The sequence below is a fragment of the Xyrauchen texanus genome, chromosome 12, assembly GCF_025860055.1.
Source record: "Xyrauchen texanus isolate HMW12.3.18 chromosome 12, RBS_HiC_50CHRs, whole genome shotgun sequence".
Lineage (NCBI taxonomy): Eukaryota > Metazoa > Chordata > Actinopteri > Cypriniformes > Catostomidae > Xyrauchen > Xyrauchen texanus.
In genome coordinates this window covers 3,694,185-3,716,361 of record NC_068287.1, presented here as the reverse complement: position 1 = coordinate 3,716,361, position 22,177 = coordinate 3,694,185, and the positions used below count along the sequence as shown (strand labels likewise).

Here is a 22,177-nt window from a genome sequence, read left to right as displayed (position 1 = left end):
CTGCATTTAGTGTTTCAGTCAGCACTGTGTGTGCAAGCAGCGCCCTCTAACGGTCTGGATGGCATTATTCATTATCACACTATGAAACAGAATTTATTTCGAATTTCCTAAATAAAACAGTGATCTATTGACAAAATAATGTAAGTGGCAAAATATCTGCATCGTTATCAGTGTCGGCATATACTTGCCTAGCTAGAATTAAATTAAAGTAATTTATTAATAACAATAAAATCACAGTATTGTATGCTAAAGGTTGGTAATATACCAGTTGCAATGTTGCCAGATTTCGCAAGATAAACATGTGACCCGGTCTGCTGAATCAAGCTCAACATCAATGTCTTGCATCACACAAAATAAGCAAAAATAAGCGATTACATTTTTTCCATAAGCGGCATTGATCAGCATAGAAATCATAACAAGCATAGTATACAGTAGCCATTCAATATCCTTAATAAAATACACCGATGAGCCAAAACATTATGACCTTTATGCCTAAAATATGCTGTTGGTACTCTGCATGCTACCACAACAGCACCGACCCACCATTATGACATTTTTCTGTGACTTGTGCCACAGTCGACCTTCTATTGATTATGAACAGACGGGATAACCCTTGTGCATCAATGAGCCTTGGGCGCACAACACCCTGTCGCCGGTCGGTGGTTTGTTCCTCCTCGGACCACTGTCAGTATGTAATCAGCTGCTGAGCGGGAGCACCCCACAAGTCTTTTTAATTCAGAGATGCTATGACCCAGTCATCTGGTCGTAATAATTTGGCTCTTGTCAAAGTCGCTCAGGTCTTTATTCCTGCTCATTTCTCCTGCATTCAACATGTTGACTACAAAAACTTATTGTTCACTTACCATCAAATCTACCCAGACCTTGACATGTGGCCTTGTTAGGAGATGATCAATGTTATTCGCTTCACCTGTGAGTGGTCATAATGTTTTGGCTCATCAGTGTATATCCCCCCAAAACATTTAAAATATTTTAATACACAACTTGCCATCAAAAATCTATTATAAATCTCTCTCTCCCTAACATACACTGCGTGGGCATGTTTAGACTAAATGTCACCTTAAGCAGACTGAACCACTGCCTTCAAATTTACTCATGGTCCTTGTCTTGTGGATGTGGGTTGCTGCAGGGAGGCGATGTGCGGGGTGGGGGCTTAGGTGTTCCAGCTGGGGACAGGTTAGGTGGGCCGTCACTCGGGTAACCGGTGGAGCAGCACATGCTCTGGATCGCTACCGCGTACAGTGACCTGAGGCTACTAGTAAATATAGCATTGCCCACAATTTCCTCCCTATACAACACCTCATGCACATTCAATATTTGCCGCAAAGCCAACTCTTACATATCAGTACACACTAGTGTTCACAAAATACACACCAAAATTCATTTGTGAATGCTGTAACCCTTATTTTACTTCTGGAAAGTAATATTTACATACAAATATTTGCTATTCTTTATTTGTAGTAACCATTAATTTAGATCCTCATTGTTTATAGGCTTCAATGAAGTAAGCCTCTTATTTGGTAGTAGATTGTAGTGTAGCTCACTACTTTTTCGAAAGGAATAGTTTGACTGTAGTTTGCTACTTTACATTATGAACAGATTGTAGCCTAACAACAGTTTCAATAGCTTCTCTAACATATGCTACCTAATTTACATTTACAATTTACACTAACAGCAGGTGCTTCAGATAAACATAGCAGGACAAAATAATCAATTATCATATGATACCAATATATATATATATATATTTAATTTCAGCAGCCTTTAAAAGAATTTGATGGCAAACAACGACGCAAGAGAATGTGCTTTAAAGAGCTCAAAATAAAAAGCTCTTAATAATGACTTGAAATATGCTGCATCTACAGTCACAGTGAGTCCAGTAGTGAACACATCAATATCTCGAGAGAAAACACTGAGAATCACTGGGGATCTGACAGATCATTTGTTCCAATTTAGTCCTCATGTAAAAATCAAAGCTGCTTATGAAAAACATTAAATGTCAGATGGAGAAATATCGATGTGGCTGTGACGCACAGCATTGAGCCTGAAAACACAAAAAAAAAACGTCTGTAGCTCTGTTTGAAGACCACCTCATACGAATGAGTTTCATTTCAAGAGGATTTTTACAAATAATCAAAAATAAAAAAGGCAATTCAATCTTTTAGCAAATGGCATAAATTACAACTGCATACTTAAATTCAGTTAGGAGCTGAAGTTTGTACTTTTTTCAATGTTAAAATGCTCCTATTGGATAGCAGTTCAATATGAAAACACTGTCGCTCTGTGCTGCTTTTAAAATAGCTATATATTAGCAGTCTTCTGAATATTGGCGTGGATTTGGAGCAGCACCTCCTGTTTGTCTGATCATTGGCAAAAGGGCAAAAGGAGGGCATAGTTTGGGAAATCACACATGCGAACGGCATCCGTTGCCCTCTTACGTCATGCCAGAGTTGTGTCCAGCCAGTGGCTATGGTTGTTATTATAGTACCACTTGTTGGATCTTCTCTGAAAAAGCAGCTGGGTAGGCAACTGTTGTCCAAGTTAACTGCAAATAACCAAGACCTATAAACAGATAAACATCGGCCACTGCATCGGTGAATGACATCGTATTTGCTGATAGGCCAAAGTTAGTCAACAAGGCGAGAAGTTTGGCCGATACATCGGTGCATCCCTACTACTTTTTGCTGTGTTAATGTTTTACTTTAAGATTCAAAAGAGTTTCTGTCATGTTGGAGTTTTGGGGGTTATCATTATGGTGAAGAGTGGAGCTTCAGCTAACGATGAGGACAGGTGAATGTCGCACATTAAATTGATTGATAACTTTGTTGAGCAAATTCTGTGCTTATCATAGCATAGTTACCAAACTACACTCTGTAGTGCTTCCAATTAGCATGTATTAAGAATCCTACCATTCACTTACACTAATTAGTACATAAATAAATTATTTAAGTTACACTGACACAACTAATTTTGTTGGGTTTTCCCAATTCAACTAAGTTCCTTCTACACAAAGTGATTGTGTTGAGATTACATAGTAATTTTGCATTAAGATAACTCATTTTAAACACTTGGGACCACTGTCTACAACTGAATCAAGTTCAGCCAAAGAGCTATTTTTTGAGTGTAGCAACAGCCCAGAACATCCTAGCATCGACTCATGCTTCTTGTTTGGTTGGCTGTTGAAATGAACGCCAACCTGAATAAACTGAAGAAATGAACAACTGTTGATTTTGTTGAACTGTTGTGTCTTCTCATGCTCTGCACTTATTATACTATAATGCATTCTCACAGCTGCTCGTCACCAAAAACATACCACAGGAGAACAGCTTATATTCATCAAATCTCTTGCAATGCATTGGTGGCAGACAAACGCAAGTGTTGTTTAGACAGATCCTTCAATGACTTGAAACTGGCGTCTTCACCTGAGTAGTTCACATGGTCGGCACTAGGGGTGGGCTTCTGGGGCTAAAGGCCCCAATGTTTTCTGTAAAGCGCTGTGGCAGCGGGGGCGTGGTCAAGCGCCCGTCCGGGAGAGGAAAGCGGTAAGGGCGCTTACACCTGAGCTAAATTATGCTTAACACCTGTCTCTAATTCCAGTGAGCACGAGGAGAGCGGCATAAAAGCGGACTCCGAGCCTCCAGTGGAATTAGAGACAGGTGTTAGGCATAATTTAGCTCAGGTGTAAGCGCCCTTACTGCTTTCCTCTCCCGGACGGGCGCTTGATCACGCCCCCGCTGCCACAAGCGCCAGATGTTTTTATCATCTTGTAGTAATGTCAAAAGTACCAGTGATTGTGTCACGTTCCTCTGTTGTCTGCCCTGTGTCTCACTGCCATTTTGTTCATTGTTCTCACCTGTGTCCCATTTAGTCATCACTCCCTGTGTATTTAAGCCCTGCTTCTTGTTCTCTCCTTGTCTGTCGTTGAATGTAGTTCAAGCCTGGTCTGTGTTCCTTGCCCTAGTTCTCTGTTTATGTTTATTTCCCCATTGAGGGTTTTTCCTTTGTTTATTTGTTTGTTCATTTAATAAAGAAATCCTGCATTTAGATCCTCTCTCCTCGCTGCCTCATTCGTAACAGATTGGGTATCAAATTGATACTAAATTTGAATATACTGTATTTTAATATTAAGACATATATAAGTTTTGCACATATTTTGAATGGTCAAAATGCCTTTATTGGAAACTGTGCAGAGTTGGTCCATCCAAATACAGTAAGTACCAAATATCTAGATAAATATCATTGAGTAATTCAGATGTGCTCCAGGAATTTGCAAACTTGCAAAAAAGCGCTTTACACTGTGTCCCATTCACACACACACACTCATACACCAATGATAGCAGAGCTGCCATGCAAGGCACTAGCCTGCCATTGGGAGCAACTTGGGGTTCAGTGTCCTGTCCAAGGACACTTCGGCATGTGAAGTCATGTGGGCCGGGAATCGAACCGCCAACCCTGCGATAAGTGGACAACACGCTCTACCACCACAGCTGCCCCTTAAAGTCACAAGCCAAGACATTTGCAAATCTCTTAAGAAAAATTACCATGAGCACCTATTTTAGCCAATTTACAGCTTCTTCTAAACTAGCATAAAACATACGACAAATAAAAAATAGACTATTACACTGTCAATTGTTCACAATGTGTGTCGAACTACGGAAAGCCGAAACTGACAAAAATAGTGAGTTTATCACAATCACATTTAAATCATGTTTTTAAGTGCATAGTGTTAAAAGCATGCAATTTCTAATCTTTGAGTGTATCTGAGGCTGAAACAAATGAAATCACACACACTGACAGTGCAGATGTTGTCTCTGTGTGTCTTGAGGGTTGAACCAGCAGTTAAAGTGAGTTCAGGCGAGAGGGCAGCAGAGAGGAGCAATGTGAAATGAGCAGTGTTCACATGAAAGCTCCTGATGGCAGAGAAACATGAATACAGCTGCAGGGTCGTGACGGAGTCTGAACACACATATGCCAGGAGGAAATGAGATTATGAGATCAGCAGACCTGACCCTTTCACACACACACACACACACACACACACACACACACACACACACACATGTTGTGTTTCCATGTTTTATGGGGACTTTCCATAGACATAATGGTTTTTATACTGTACAAACTTTATATTCTATCCCCTAAACCTAACCCTACCCCTAAACCTAACCCTCACAGAAAACTTTCTGCATTTTTACATTTTCAAAAAAACATAATTTAGTATGATTTATAAGCTGTTTTCCTCATGGGGACCGACAAAATGTCCCCACAAGGTCAAAAATTTCGGGTTTTACTATCCTTATGGGGACATTTGGTCCCCACAAAGTGATAAATACACGCTCACACACACACACACACACACACACACACACACACACACACACACACACACACACACACACACACACACACACACACAGAGAGAGACACAGAGACACACAACATTTCAAACAGAGAGATCCCAACCTCTTTAACAATGAAAAAACAATGGGGAAGAAATGACTGAGAAATCTCTTCAAAGATTAAAAGTTTGTTTAAAGGAAAAAATTATTTATATTCAACTTCTATATCTCTTTCTTCTGTTGAATGCAAAAGGACATGTTTATGTTCAAGGAAAGTGAAATCATGTGATATATTATAAGTCTTCTGAAACAATAAGATGATGAACAGACCAATATTTAAGTCATTAGTTCATAATATACTATATATACGTATATATATAGTATATTATGAGATATATAAATATATATACAACTGTTAGTTCCGGTCCTCGAATCTGATTGGATGAGAGACGTTCCATGAGCTCTGATGGTCTCACACCATCAGCACACTGACGCTTCACTGTGTGTATCACTCCTCTTGTGTTTGTGCTAATCTAAACTAAAGTGTAAGAGTAGCGCAGATGTGTTAAGAGTTACTGTATAATGTCTCTTACATGTATTTTTGTTTTAACATATGTTGGCCAGCAGGTGATGGCAAAAGATAATTTTTGTGTGTAATATGAGCCAGTTAGGTGACGTGAAGTGAATACGTGTCAGTCAGTGTTAACATAAAACAGCTCTTTGTGATCGCATGTATTACTACTACACTACTAAAGCTAGGAAATAGCTTAAAAGGGCTTTAAATTAACAACTTCAGCATTACGGCTCATCACAGCTGAGAGACACAACTAAATGATTAATTACACAATGCGTGTAAAATGGCGGAGGACATTGTGGTTTCTATAGTGATCGACTAATGTGCTAATGTGAAAAAGGGAGAAATACCCCTGCTAGGATGCTATTTTTCCACTGAGAAAGCTGATCATCAGAAAGCTGACACCATCTCTGCTTCAGTGTGGCAACAGGTGATTGCACACACTCCATCTCTCTCCATCTCTCTCTCTCACACACACACACACACAAACACACACATATCCATCCTTGTTAATCCAATAACGTGCTCAGAACAGCACAAGCCATGATACTAATGATTTACTAACGAACTCTTGGACGCATCATTTGTTTTGAACCAGCAACGGCAGATTCTGATCCGCCACGTAAGAAAGTAGTTCCAAGCACAAATGCGTTTTTATGACAATACTCAGTTTGTCCTAATTTATTTTAAATGTACTTGTTCATTGAACTGTTGTATATAAGCAATATCACACTCACAATAGTGCTTATCGTGATTACATATGGCCGAATCACAGCAGTGCTGATGTAGGGCCATATCGCACTCTTGCTCGTGTGATATTGCTTAATATACAGTGTGTGTATGTATATATATATATATTTTTTAAATATTTTATATGTTTCTTGAAATTATGCCTCCTCTCTAAACTCTAAACACAAATCCATAACTTCTCACCCAATTCCCCAAACTTCCTATTTTCAGGTCAAAATGAAGCTCTCCTCTCAAAACCATTCAATCTTGCTGAAAAACCAAACTTTGCCCTCAGATATGACACACAAGCCCTAAAAAACACACACACACACTACAACATAGTCTTACACACTGGTGAGATAAATTCAAAACAATACTACAAAATCTTTTCACATGATGAACACAACAAAAGAGACAACAAATGTATATACATTTGCACATTTTTTATTCCTTAATGTACTGTACATACAATACACCAAACAACAACAAAAAATGATTCTGCCCCAGCATCCCGTCTTTGGTCTGGGACAGGCCAGAGAATCTCGTCAACATCACAGGCTATATTGGCCCTAGCCAGGCAGCGGGGGGAAAATCCACCCCTGTCACGCATTAACTGAAATGTCTAGGCAGGCTTCTTCCATGGCCTGGAGGAGGTGAACATGGATGTGGGGTTCACAGTCTTACACTTTCCCCTGCCAAGCTGAAAAATCTCCTCTATCGAGTTTATAAAGGGAGAGTATGCAGGCAGAAAGATGTTGGAAAACCTCTGGTTATTGGAAAACCAGTCACGAACCAGAGCAGCACGATGGAAGCTGACATTATCCCAAACAACAATGTAGTGAGGCTGCTCTGGTTGCGCTGGCTCCCTCTGGTCAAGCTGGAACACACGCTATCTTAGACCATCAAGGAAACCAAGGAGGAGCGTAGGGTTATAGGGTCCAAGAATGGCATGGCGGGGGAGTACCCCTTGTTGGCTGATTGCCGTGCACATAGTGACGTTCCCTCCTCGCTGGCCAGGGACATTCACAATAGCCCGATGGCCAATTAAGTTCCTCCACCTCTTCCTCCTCTCCATACTCCTCCTCCACCTCCTACTCTTCCTCTTCCTTCACCTCTTCCTCCACTCCCTACTGATCTTCCTCCTCCTCCTCTCTGGTGTCCTCGACCTCTTCCTTCACGCTGACTCTGGCCCTTTTATATAAGGTTCTGATTGGTGTGTGATCAATTTTGACTCTTAGTGTTTCCACCTGGATAATTGTGTGGTAATTATGCTCAAGCTGACTTGAGTGAACAATATAATGCTAGTGCTTTCTAAATTACCATATGGTGTAGGCAATGAGAAATGAAGGGATTTGTGTGTAGAGTTATGCAGTGACAACAAATGTGACTCATGTTTCAAAACATTTTTATGCTTTTTGATAAATGCCATTATGGGTTTGAAATTTTTGTTAAAAAACCTGGTTATAGTGTTTAAGCAATTGAGAACAACTGTTATTAGTGACACCTGTGGCTGTTAAGTGAACTGCAGCCAGCCACCTGATGCTCGTGCACACACTCCATAGGGACGAGAGCATGCATCGGCCAAAACAATGACGTAACATACAAAGAGATTGAACGTGATTCACTGGCATCATGTTGACAGATGAGGTAGCATAAATAAAATTACACAGTTATGATTGTTTTACTACAAACATTGAGATTAAACTAAAACTACTCATAAGCTAACATAGCATACCGATACACACAAAGAGCTACATACTACCCAACTATACCAGACACTTTACTGTTGCACTATTGTATGTTTTGTATGTCATATGTTGTACTACAATTAAGAAACCAGCATATCTGCTTACATTTATCCTGTATAAATGACTTTTAGTATAAAGAGAAGATCGTTGAAATTATGAAGCAAGGTAGCTTGATCAGCCACAATATTAAACCACTGACAGGTGAAGTGAATAACATTTATTATCTCATTACAGTGATACCTGTCAAGGGGTGGGATATATTAGGTAGCATGTGAACTGTCAGTTCTTGAATTTCATGTGTTGGAAGCAGGAAAAATGGGCAAGCATAAGGATCTGAGCGACTATAACAAGGGTCAGATTGTGATGGCTTGACGACTGGGTTAGGGCATGCAGTGGTCAGTACCAACCAAAAGTGGTCCAAGGAAGGACAACTGGTGAAACGGCAACAGGGTCATGGGTGCCCAAGGCTCACTGATGTGCATGGGGACCGAGGGTTAGCCCATCTAGTCCGATCCCACAGAAGAGCTACTGTAGCACAAAAAAACTTGAAAAAGGTCATTTTGGCTATGATAGAAAGGTGTCAGAACACACAGGGCATCACAGTGTGTCCACCGCCGAAAGGGCCTACAATAGGCATGTGAGCATCAGAACTGGACCATGGAGCAGTGGAAGAAGGTGACCTGGTCTGATGAATCATGTTTTCTTTTAGATCATGTGGACGGCCGGGTGCATGTGCGTTGTATACCTGGGGAAGAGATGGCAGCAGGATGCACTATAGGAAAATGGCAGGTCGGCAGAGGCAGTGTGATGCTCTGGGAAACCTTGGGTCCAGGCATTCATGTGGATGTTACATTGACACGTACCACCACCTAAAGATAGTTGCAGACCACGTATACCCCTTCATGGCAATGGCATTCCCTGAAGGCAGTGGCCTCTTTTATCAGGATAATGCACCCTGCCACACTGCAAAACATTTTCAGGAATGGTTTGAGGAACATGACAAAGAGGTGGTTGACTTATCCTCCAAATTCCCCAGATCTCAATACGACTGAGCATCTATGGGATGTGCTGGACATATAAGTCTGATCCATGTAGACCCACCCCACAACTTACAGGACTTGAAGGATCTGCTGCTAACGTCTTGGTGCCAGATATCACAGGACACCTTCAGAGGTCTTTTGGAGTCCATGCGTCAAAGGGTCAGAGCAGTTTTGGCGGCATAATGGGGGACAAACATGATATTAGGCAGGTGGTTTTAATGTTGTGGCTGATCAGTGTATATATATATATATATATATATATATTAGAGGTCGACCACTAAGGGTTTTTTAATGACCGATGAGCATGGTGGTCAATAGGCCGATATATGACACGATTGAATATAATAGTAAATTACATTTTAGTAATTGTTTTGCACATAAAGAAATTGTTAATATACTGTATTAGGAAGAAGTAAATAACAACAGTGCACAAAGTAGACCAGAAACCGCAGACCGTACGTGCGCACAGCAATCGCTTTTTCTCACAAAAAAGACGGAATCAAACTATTAGGTTGGCTTGAAAAAGCTAATATTTAAACTTATTATTATTTTGAGACAAAAATTCGAACTCGAACTCCTAGAGCTTTTAAGATCAGAGATGGACCTACTGGACAGGCGAGCCAATCAATTGCTATCTAAACGTTCAGACTAGGCTTTTTCAAGCCAACCTAAAGTTGGTCCACAAACTTTTTAATATAGTTACATTATAACGCACGAAAAGTGCTTTTACTTTGAAGTTGCTCTACCACTCTCGAGTGGATCCAGCGAGAGCTGCAATCTATTGACTGTCTTCAATTTACATGACTCGGATCACCAGCTTGGAGTGTCACGGACTGAGCGTCGGAGGGACACAGTTTGATCCAGTGAACACTTGTCACGGTGAACATACAAACTCAAATTCAGGCCTTACCTGAAACTTAGCAACAATTTGCACCCAGTAAAAAAACAGAACACACAGGTTATTAATGTAGTTTCTGGACTAGTGTGAGGCCAGTGAAGTAAAACGAGAACTGGACTTGTTTGGGTTGTGTGGGTGGCTGAACATGAGCAGCACTCTCGGGACACACACAGGGTCAAAATGTTATATTTTACCTCTACTGGCCCGTGGTGCTAAACCTAAACCAGCTGAGTCGAGTACCACCCTCACTTCAACAGGAGCAAAATAATTACACAGAGGACTACAGTTTCTACTCTCATTCAAGCAGTGTTCAACATGACAGATTTAAAGCAACAGCACCATCACTGATGTGCTATGAACCTGAATGCACATGAATCTGTTTAAACACAGCTGTTTAACACAGGACATGCTGACAGCAGTGTGAGCAAGCATGTGTGTGTGTCTGTGTGTGTGCATGCGTGTGTGTGTGTGTGTGTGTGTGTGTGTGAGAGAGAGAGAGAGACAGAGAGAGAGAGAAATAATACAAGTGTTTACTCACATCTGTGTCTGGGCCCTTGTCAGCCCCAGGACAGGAGAAGGTAACAAACTCATGGCACCTTTTGTGGACAACAAAACAGCACACTGTGAAAGAGAGGACAAACTATATCAGATGAGCTGAATGCATTCAACTAATATGACATATTGAAAAAGCACTACATGTTAGGTTAAAAGATTTCAAAGAATTACTCTGTATATATGGAGTATATACTCCAGTGCATCCTTTCACTTTTGGGTGTTTCTTCAACTTGGGAGACTTTTATGTCCCAGGGGTTGATTTTTTATATATATATATATATATATATATACATATATATATAAAATAAATTAAAAAAATCATTTATGAGCAGAATATTTTGTCAAATTGTGCAAAAATTTTAAAAGTATGTCTGTGAGTAATTTATGATATAGAACAACATCCAAGAATCTTCAAGTAATATTTACCACAAAACTCCATTATAAAAACTCCGTAGTAAATTCCAGAGGGAACCCAAGGCCAATATTCCTTTAGGGATCACCTACACATTGGCATGAACAGCTCTATTACATTGTACTTGTGCATCATTTCAAAATATGTCTGGTATCGCCAATTACCACATGATCCGATACACATCACAATACATATGTCATGATTCAATACATCCTGATACATTATCACATCATAGCTGAATTATGATTATTGCTGCTCCTAACCGTCATTTCATGCATTATGAAATAATTCCTCTTGTAGTGTTCGGGTCATTTTTGACAAATTTTTGAACAATTTTGACCATTTGAAAAATGGCATCTTCTATCTGAGTGGTAAAAGACTTGGTGATCTAAACACACACAAAACATCTGGTCTTGATTTGATGTGGTCGTAGATAAAAACAACACTTGTGGTGATAAATATTAAAATACAGATTTTTATTTATTTCATTTAAAAAAAACACAACTGACACAATGCATAACACAACCACACATAAACGAAGGGAGGAGACTATAAAACATCCACAATCAGAAAACACACACACACACACACACACACACACACACACACACACACACACACACACACACACACACAGGTTTGTTTGTTTGTTTGTTTGTTTATATTAGTGATCTCTCATTAACTTCCATTGATTTCATATCAGGTTAATGATATTTTCTAGTTTCAAACTCTACCCCTAAGCCTAAACCTTACCATCACACGGACATGTGCACATCACTAGACTTGAAGAACAACATTATCTGACCCATTTAAGAGCTTTTTTTTTTTTTATGAGGACATTTGGCCCTCACAATTAAACCTGTCTATATATACCACACAGGTCTGAGTCTGACACCTGTGTGACAAAGTTTATGGTGGAAATTTGATGTTTGAAATAAATGATACAAAGGTAACAAAATAATTACTCTGTCCTTTCTTTGTAATGCAAGCAGATTTGATTACGGCAGTATGGTCAAGTTTGACAGCATATATATATATACACACAATGCATAACTGTGATAATATCTAGAAACAAACTTTGTTAAAACATGAGCTTATTGAGATCAGTCAATACATAGAGCACTGGAGCCATCTACTGGACATAGTTGTTATTTCATGTTATTGTTTTGATTTATTCCAGCAGATGCATGACAAATTGTGATGTCTTGACACGTTTTCAATTGACTGCAATGAAGATCTTTCTTGAAATTAAGATAACATACAATTAGCATTTTTTTTTTTTTAAATGAATGGTTTATTTTAGTAATTTAGAGCTAAATAAGGTCTAAAAAACATACAACACCCCCAAAACTGCACAACTTAAGTGTTTTTACTTTAGTAAAATTAGAGTTAAAAAAAGGTAAAATATTACATGTACATGTTCGAACACCACAAGTGTGACTCACAAATGAACAGCGCACGAGGGTTAAAAACAAACAAAAAACAAAAAAACAACCTTTGATTCAGTTTTCTTGCATATTATGGACCTCAGAATCTAAATAAGAAAATTAGATTAAAAAAAAAAAAATATATATATATATATATATATATATATATATATATATATATATATATATATATATATATATATATATATTAATATAATAAATTTAGGTGTGTTTTTAAGGAGATTATGAGATCAGATACAGATTTTTATGCATTGAAATATTTGAAGAAAAAAATTGTAAACATGACTACTGTATATGAGTATAAATAACTTTATATTTTGTGGGTATCAAAATATTAAAAATAAAAAAAAATAATAAAAATGCAATGCTGTAAAACAATTGTATTGCAGTGAATGTTAGTGTAATAAACTTTTCAATCTAATAGAATGGTCTCCTAACTAACTTTTAACATAAAATGTAATTAAATATTAAGTAAATACTTAAAATCTAGATTTTTTTTTTATAATTAATCATTTAAAAATGTATACAATATATAAATAAAAAACATTTATATGATCACTAGGACTTATTGTGACCAAAAATGTGCTGTTTGCTGTTTAAATCAAAGTCATCCCTTCATAATTAACCATTACATTGTCATAATATACAATGGTTTATTAGCCAGAGACAACACAGGGCAATAGAGCGTGACCTACAAGGAAGGATCGCAAAATCAAAGGAATCTTACTGACCAAATACAAAGCACATTCAAATCATTACAATAAATGTATATCCCAGCAAAATCTTGCAAATATTATTTTGATTATTCTATATATCCTATTCTATTATATTCTATAAAAGTCATCACAGGTTGCAGGAAGGTTCTCTAACAGTGGAGATCTGTTTAAATGTCACCAGCATCTGCTACATTGTCAGCACATAAACCTCCCATAAACAGCAGAGAGCTGGAATCACTACAACCCATCCAAATGCTGTCAACAGCTCCATACACACACCACACATCAATTTACACTGAGCTACATCCATCTGCAGCAGCATTACATTAGACCCTCCACTATAAGCAGGCATTGAGATTTATAGTGTCGAGTGTGGCATCTCCACATCCATCACCATGACACATAACACATTGAGTGACACCTGTATCAAGTACTGTGAATGATCACATACTACACATACTAACCACAATTAACACATTATAGTGTGTGTAAATGACACACAGCATAAACTTCATCCTGACACACACTGTCCACACACAGAAACACATGCACTCTGACACAAATGTGAACATTACCTGAAGCTTCTGACCTGTATCAGCATGAATGTATGCATTACACTGCAGCCACACGATTGGCTTTTTAGATAATTGCTTGAATAATTAGGTGTACAGTTGTAACTAATAAAGAGGTTGGTAAATGCATTATTCTATGTGATGGGGCCAGTGAATGGGAAAACATAAAAACACATGATTGTTGAAGCTTTATATGCACATTGTATAAATGAATTATTACTGATTTCCTTTCATTTTATACAGTTTCTTGCTCTTGCTATACATTATCATACTGATCTCTGTGAAATTGGAAAAAGTAGGTTGACTTTTCTTTGGCTAAAATCGGTCTGTTCTTACCAAAATGAAAAACACTGCCCCCAGTGGCCAAAGTGGTAAGTGTTGTTGGGCGTATGGCACATGTGAGCTCCATTTTCCAGGTAAAATGTCCACAGAGGGTTGCCAAAAGCAAGCTGTGAACCTTGTTGTTTTCTGATGTACAGGCTGTAATACAGTGAAGAGGAATGCATATTTTATAAACTGAACCCTGGTTTCAATGCGGGATGTGAACTGGGGTCTCCCAGTGCTGATGTAACACGCTTTTGGTCGTGCCACAGGTGGCGGTGAACATGTTTAAGCAGATGCAAACATGTCTGATGAGATGGCACTTTAACATGACAACTTTCCTGAGATCATGTTGTCATTTTTATCCTCACTTCATCTCCAGCCTGCTACTCTTCACTACTGCCTCTGCCTGAATTCGGCTAGTAGAAGAGTTAACATGACAAGGTGTTGAAAAATCTGTTACAAAGATCTGTTCATGCAACTGGATCACAGCTGAATCCACATGATTCACTCTTTCAAATGCAAACACACCGGGTCAATCATTTTCAAAAACCTTCATCCAAAGTGTCTTGAAATTGGCTCATTCTCTCAAGGTGCTGTCTGGGTGCGTTAATATTCAGGTTAATTTATGATAGAGTATCTTGATGACCAGCTCTGAGCTAAAGCCATTACACTACACTACCATCTACAGCAAGTCACAGTTCTGGGGTTTAACTGCAAGTATCCTTCAAAAGATCCTCATGTTCCCTTAGAAAGCAGGAGACTGGTGAGTTTGTAGTCTAGACTAGTTGTGGAATCAATCAGTCCTGATGTCACAGCTCAGCTGCATGTAAGATTTATCCACCTATAGATACTGCACAGCTGCATGATTAACAACACATATCTGCAACGACACTCTCACAATTGATCTTAAAGCCCTGTTAAATGCCTTTGACTCCAGTCAGGCCTCCAAGCAATCAAATTGGCCCGGTTGCTGGGGAGGGTAGAGCCACATGGGTTACTCTCCTTGTGGTCTCGATATAGTGGTTGTCGCTCTCGATGGTGCACGTGGTAAGTTGTGCACAGAGATCACGAGGGTAAGATGCATATAATGAAACTGCAGCTTATATAACAACTTATAAAATGTGTGTGAATGTTCGTGAGATCGGGTTAGGTGAGCAACTGTGCCACAGCGAGGACCTAGTGAACATTGGGAATTGGGCATGCCAAATTAGGTACAAAAAGGAGATCCAAAAAAACTAAACGCCTCTAGGCAGTGAGAATTGGCTGTCAGCCCCGCCCTCTAGAAACAATTAGACAAGCTTAATTCGACTCAGTATTTCAGCTCTAATAGATAGGTTGGGATTACAGGGTGCACCAGGTCTGTGTCTTACTTCTTTCCTTTAGAGAAACAAGGCTTGCACATGGAATAAGGACATTGTCTTTTCAAAAAAGAAAGTCAAGTCATTTAAATACAGAAATGACCACAATGCCTCCATGAGCTGAAACAAAGTTCAGTCTAATTCCTGCCTGGAACCAAATACAGAGAAAGAAATGTACTTGTCCATGTCCAAGCTCAACATGTTCACATGATATTTCCAAGTGTTTTGCCACTTATATTCGGACCCAATGTGCAGAGTTCTGGATAAGTGACACCATGGGGGGCATCTGTTCATGCCCCGAAAATTGACTGTGTAGCGCCTTTGAAGTCAACATGTTGTTTCGAGAGTACCAATACTCTAGAACTGGCCAAGTTATGCCAACTCACTGACAAAATCGCCATCAGACATTTTTGAATCAGCTGCAGCATGTTTACATTCCCCGTGGTGCAACTGAACCTGGGTTTGGATCCTGCATTGTAACAAGGAAGTAATCATTTTCGCATTATCAATGATGATCACGATTTGGAGATTGCATTTTTCTACCTAAAATGAAATGTTTACTCCACTAATTGCTAGGTTTAGATTTGTTTTTTTTTGGGGGGATCAGTTTATAAAATATGCATTCCTCTTCACTGTATTACATCCTAAACAGCCTAAACAACTCGCTTTTAGAGCTCCTCAGAGGATATTTCACAGATAATGGAGCTCACACGTGCCATACACCCAACAACAGTTACCGCTTTGGCCACTGGAGGCATTATTTTTAACTAAAGAAAAATCAACATATTGTTTCCCATTGCACTGGGAAACCAGTTTGTGCTGTGCATCGCAACTGTAGTTCCAACTTCAGTTTAAACATTCAACCTCCTGTAACAAATCTTCGGGAGGTCAGTCTGCAAAGCAACCTGTCCCTATTAAAATGTGTATATTAAACAGCAGACAAAGTTTAAACATCCATGCTGTAACTCTTTGAGCTGGCCCAGCTGGCAGCACTCAGATTTTCTCAGTAGTGCCCCTTAAATAAGACACTGTGTGATGCCATGGCACACAAAATGCTTCTCAGATGTTTCTGCTGAGGGAAAGGCTCCAGTAATCTCACATGAGTTTCAGAAGAGATCTAAACAACATCTTAAACTGAGCTACAATTTTTCAAGATGCCAAAGACTGCAAACAAAAGTCAGAAATTTCAATATGAACTCAGACATTTGTCATCAAAAGACCAAATAATTTGAGCTATGCCATCCACATTACTGCTCTATACCTTTACTATATGGCAACAAATGTCTTGAGGGAAAACATCTGAGACAAAGTAGATACATAAATGAAACCTCTGACATTCAGTGTTTTTAAAAGATAGAGGATTTGCACTTTGCACTTTGCAAAACCATCATTAACACTCTGGCATAGGCCTTCGTCACACCACTTGTTCCTTCCAGGGGAAAACCCCAAAGGTTGGCTGGTTTCAGTTGTAATTCTTTTCAACATACTCAAAGATCTTTGTGCAGCAGGAGGTGTCAATGCTCAACCTCTGTTGGTCCAAACAACGTTGGCTGTACATACCACAAGTAATCAATATCAACAGTGATATCAATATCAGTACCCAGTAATTAGGAGAACTGGATGAGAGAGGTACAGAAGTACACCTGACTAAGGGTAAGACCTATTGTCTATTACCAAGGGAACATCTTGGACGCAAATCAGGAACAACAGCTTGCAAAGTGTGTTTTCCAGTAATAGGAATATATATTTACAACAGCCTTGCCAAACAGTAACTTTAAATTTTCCTTCATATGATACAGCTAGGGACAACCATCAGAAGGACTTCTTAAAGTTGGGGTATGTGATTTGCAAAACGGCCGGCAGATTTTGAAAATACACAACTCATAAGGTCCTACCTTCTCTCCTCCAACGCTGGCCCTGACTCCACCCATTCGAAAAACATGGACGCGCAATCATGCACGAGCTGAAAACTCAGATGCTTGAGAGCGAGCCAGGCTAGCATAGGTTGGAGTTTCTGCATGACGTCACCATTTACCTGCTAAGACCGTCAACATGGCACAACATTCAGCGTTAAGTTGCACCAGATATTATTAACGTTCAACAGTCACATAAATCATTAGTATTGTTTGAAAATTGATGTTTTTGAAATGTAAATATATATTGTATAAATATATATAAAATATATAAAAATATATTGGACGTCCTGGTTGTCACAGAAGTTTATGGCTAAATATAGGGCTGACCGATATAACGTTATCAGATGAGATTGTTATGCGCATCTCGTCAGTAAAGCACATAACATAAAGTGCATTCATTGATTAGTAAATAGCCATCAGCTGCTTTCAGATGGAGCGGTATACTACACAGAGCCGTAGTTCACTAACAAGCTGGGCCGTGATAATGAAGGGTAAATTGCCCAGCTTGTCAGTGATGAACTACAGCTCTGTGTAGTAAATGCCGCTCCATCTGAAAGCAGCTGATGACGAACGGGACACGCAGCCAGGGTGGTGGGGGAGGGGGGCATGGTACGACCGTTTGATTGACACATTTTCTGTCCAATGATTCTAGATGGTCTTGAAAATGATCGGCTGGAGTTTTTCGAGTCCTGCCCGTTCCACAGATGATTAAATTGCTTAATTTTCATTTCAGTGCTTCTAATTTACAGCCAGTAAGTGGGTTAGGAATAGGATTTCAAGTTATTTTGAAAAAATGGTCAAAAAAGAAAATCACATACCCCACCTTTAAGAATGTTCTTATCTTTTTTCTTAAGCCACAGTGCTTTCTGTTTATGTTGTGTTTCGTTTATTGCCTCAAGAATCAAACAGAATATGGGAATGTCGTTACTTACAGCACATGAATAAAACCAGCCCTAAAACAACGTAACAAGGTGCAGAGATGTTGAAACAATCTTCAAAGAGCGACTTGATCTTGGCTCTCACCCACACAGACACATTGTGTATCGTTTGAGGCTACCCGAGTCTCTGCCTGAAGGAAAGAAGCCGCAGGCAGTCAGATTCTAAGCCACAAGCAAATAAACCGTAACAAATTATTGGCGAAAATATCCGTGGTACTTCCATTATAGATGAGACAATAATATTATTTTCCCTGTTATCGGCCAATAATATATCATGCATCCCCAACGCCAACGTTTATAATAGTTACCTTCTTACAATTCTTACAACTACTTGTAATTTATCCTAAGAACTTTTTCATTTCTTAAGAACATTTTTGGAAATACGACATCATTAGTTTACTAGCTTCACCAACAAGACTGACTTGGTCAACCTACTACATCAGCTAGGTTTTGCTGGTGAATACCAACTAGACTAGAACTAAACCAGCCCTATCCATCATAAACCAGCTGGTCTTTCCACAGTGTTGGGTAGATTACTTCTGAAATGTAATCTGGTACTGATCAACAATTATACGATTTAAAATCATTATCAGTAATGTAATATTTTAGATGATGCTTTTAGGTAATCTAATCTGATTACTTTTTGATTAAATCTAATCATTCATTTTAAATGTATTACATAACAATTAACCATTTTATTAAACCCTTCAATCAGTCGTTGAGTAAAATAAACCTCTGTACTGACACTAGTTCTTTTCACACAACATCAGAACTAACCATTACAAATGAAAAAGCTCTGGCTCAGACTGCTCTTTTAAAATTTAGCAGCATTAGCATTTAATTGGCTGATTAGTAATGGCAACACCTATCAATTTATTCAATCAAAAATGTTATCATGAAATCCATAACATGTAACTGTAATCTGATTACGCACATTTCAAAATGCAATGTAATCCAATTGCAATTTTTGAAATCTGATTACATATAATCTGTTACTACCCAGCAGTCTTTACAGCAGGCTTGTGAGCTAAAGCACTAAACATGTAGGTAGTGGATTTCAGATGGAGGCTACGTCCACAGTAATCCAGATACATTTGAAAACAGGGTTTTCATTTTTGAAACGCTCTCTGTCCAGATTGCAGTTTTCAAGTGTTTACAAAAAGTTCCTCGTCCACAATAAAACATATGAAAACTCTTTAATCCCCTTATTGTGCACTTTTTATCCCCTTAGAAGGAATGAAATGTAAAGGCTGTACAAAATAACTTTTAATCTTTAAAATGCTAACAAAGTAAAATACCTGTCACAACAATGCCTCTACAATATGGGCCACCATCTTGACTGTTATAGGTTGAATGGATCACATGACTGCATCACATGACAACAAATATGTCATCGTTTTCAGATTCTTCCATTTCCCAGGTCCACAATACAACACAAAGACAGCATTTTAAACTGTATCCACTTGGGAGAGCGTTTTCGAAAAGCGACCTTTTCGCTGTCAAAAACACATTCTCAGTGTGGACACATTGTTAGGTTAATTGGTATGAAACGTACTCTTGCTGAGGATTTTATAGAGGCTCCAGTCTGCATTTAGAGGTATGTTCCATTTAGCCTAATGTTTACAGTGCTCTCTAGATAACATTATTCTGATTGGCCAATTGCAGCATTTTATGGTCAAATTGTTTTGTGTAATGACTTCTAAACTATTTAATAAATCAAATTGCACAGTACAAATCTACAATGTTTTGTGCCCTCTCTTCTCACATAATACAAATTCAACTCACATCAGTAATTAATTTAAATTTATTTATGAGTATATAGCCATGCAATAAGTGGAAAAATAATCAGATGTCCAGTCATTATCACAACACACACCTGTTTATTTTGCAATAATAACCGTCTGAATGTGCATTATACCTCTCCTAAGACACAGTTTATTTCCTCCACCCAATTAGGAAAACCCCCCGCTGATAAACAGACCCATGAAACAAAGCTGCTTACAGTGTGCTGCAATGAAGTGATCACAGTGTTAACACTCCTCTTTCAGCTCAGTGTATCAGAGGTAAGGATTAGCCATGGTTTATCTCACTCAGCTGAAAACCCTCAGTTTACTTTTAATGTGATTTCACACTCCATGTACATATACTGATGTTATGTAGGTCTCAAATTATGATACTAGATCAATGTCAAATATTGAGACCAGGGATCAATTATAACAAAAATCATAACTCTGATTCGGCACAGCATGTCCATGTGCACAACGAATATGTTTGTGATTGATTACAAGGTTTAAGTGCTGCACAAAGAAACTTTCCCCTGAGGGGAAGTGCTTAGGGGAGTTAGCGAGTGGATGTTAAAAGTGAAGCTATAGAGGGCAGACATCACTAGATGAGCATACAAACACAGATTGATGGAGCGCAAATCCGTGTTTTTCTGAGATTCAAACTTTGTTTAACTTAAACTGTATGTTTATGACACAACCGAGACGCTCCAAAATCATCCATCTGATGCAGGTGTATATTGACGTGTACTTAAACAAGCCCTTATAATAAACATTGGACTGACTGACAAATTAATTTGCAAAATGGATTGCTGTGAACTTTATGCCAATGAGAGGCTTATGTTCAATAATATGGAAATAAATTATATATATTGCATTCTAAAGACTTTTGTAATGCTTAACTTGTGTGCATAAATAATGTAATGCATTTTAATTATCTGTATTATTAATATTATTTAAACATATACAAATGTAATAATTACATTTTACATTATTGTAATCAGATTACAGTTATTGACTTTCAATTAAGTTAAAGGTGCTATATGTAATATTTTTACTCTAATAAATCATAAACTGACCATAATATGTCATTAGAGAATTAGCAAACATGCTAAGTTGAAATACTGGCTTCTCCGTTAACAATGCTACAGCCAGTATATTCTACTTTGAAGTTTCCATTCCGGGCCGGAATTTCTGTTTATGTTTTGGCCAGTGTGAACTTGATGCTTATTGTCAATCTTACATATAGCACCTTTAAATACTTGGGTTACACATATTTAAATAATAATATAATTTCTGTAGAAATACATTTAAAACATTATGTTTATTTGTTCTTTACGTCTGTTTTGTTTCTGTGACAGTCATAATGAAAAAGGAGGAAATATATATAGAAATTATTTTGAAATGATTTCTGTGAAATGTTTTAGACAGTACCTTAACAGTAAAGTAGTGAGTAATGTGATTACTTTAACTTATTTTAGAGAAGTAATTAGACTTCAAATATCCTCTAGAGCCCAAGAGACTTGAGTGTGACATTAGCATTTTGCTAAGCTAATGACAACTCATAACTAAACAAATATGTCATTATGTCACTGACTGCCACATGATAAGAACAGCACTTTTAACAAAACACACTGAGAAAGGCTATAGTTACTGCTTTCTCTCATACAACGACTCAACACAGTCTACTCCATCTCTGTGTGTCAAATTTCCCCTCAAACTTTCATGGCCTGAGGAATGATCCCGTGACTGTCTGACAGAGAGAAACCCACACGCTCTGTTGTTTACACATCACATAGTCACTCTATCCC

The 22,177-nt window shown here is 38.4% G+C and overlaps 1 protein-coding gene across 2 annotated transcripts in view; it reads right to left on the bottom strand.

The window, feature by feature from the left end:
• The window catches only part of prkcab (protein kinase C, alpha, b), a 247,828-nt gene that overhangs the window by 156,459 nt on the left and 69,192 nt on the right, over window positions 1-22,177 (bottom strand). For both annotated transcript variants that reach the window (XM_052139685.1, XM_052139686.1), the window contains exon 3: window positions 10,885-10,967. In XM_052139685.1, coding sequence (XP_051995645.1) covers window positions 10,885-10,967 — 83 coding nt within the window. The remainder of the gene's footprint in view (window positions 1-10,884; window positions 10,968-22,177) is intronic.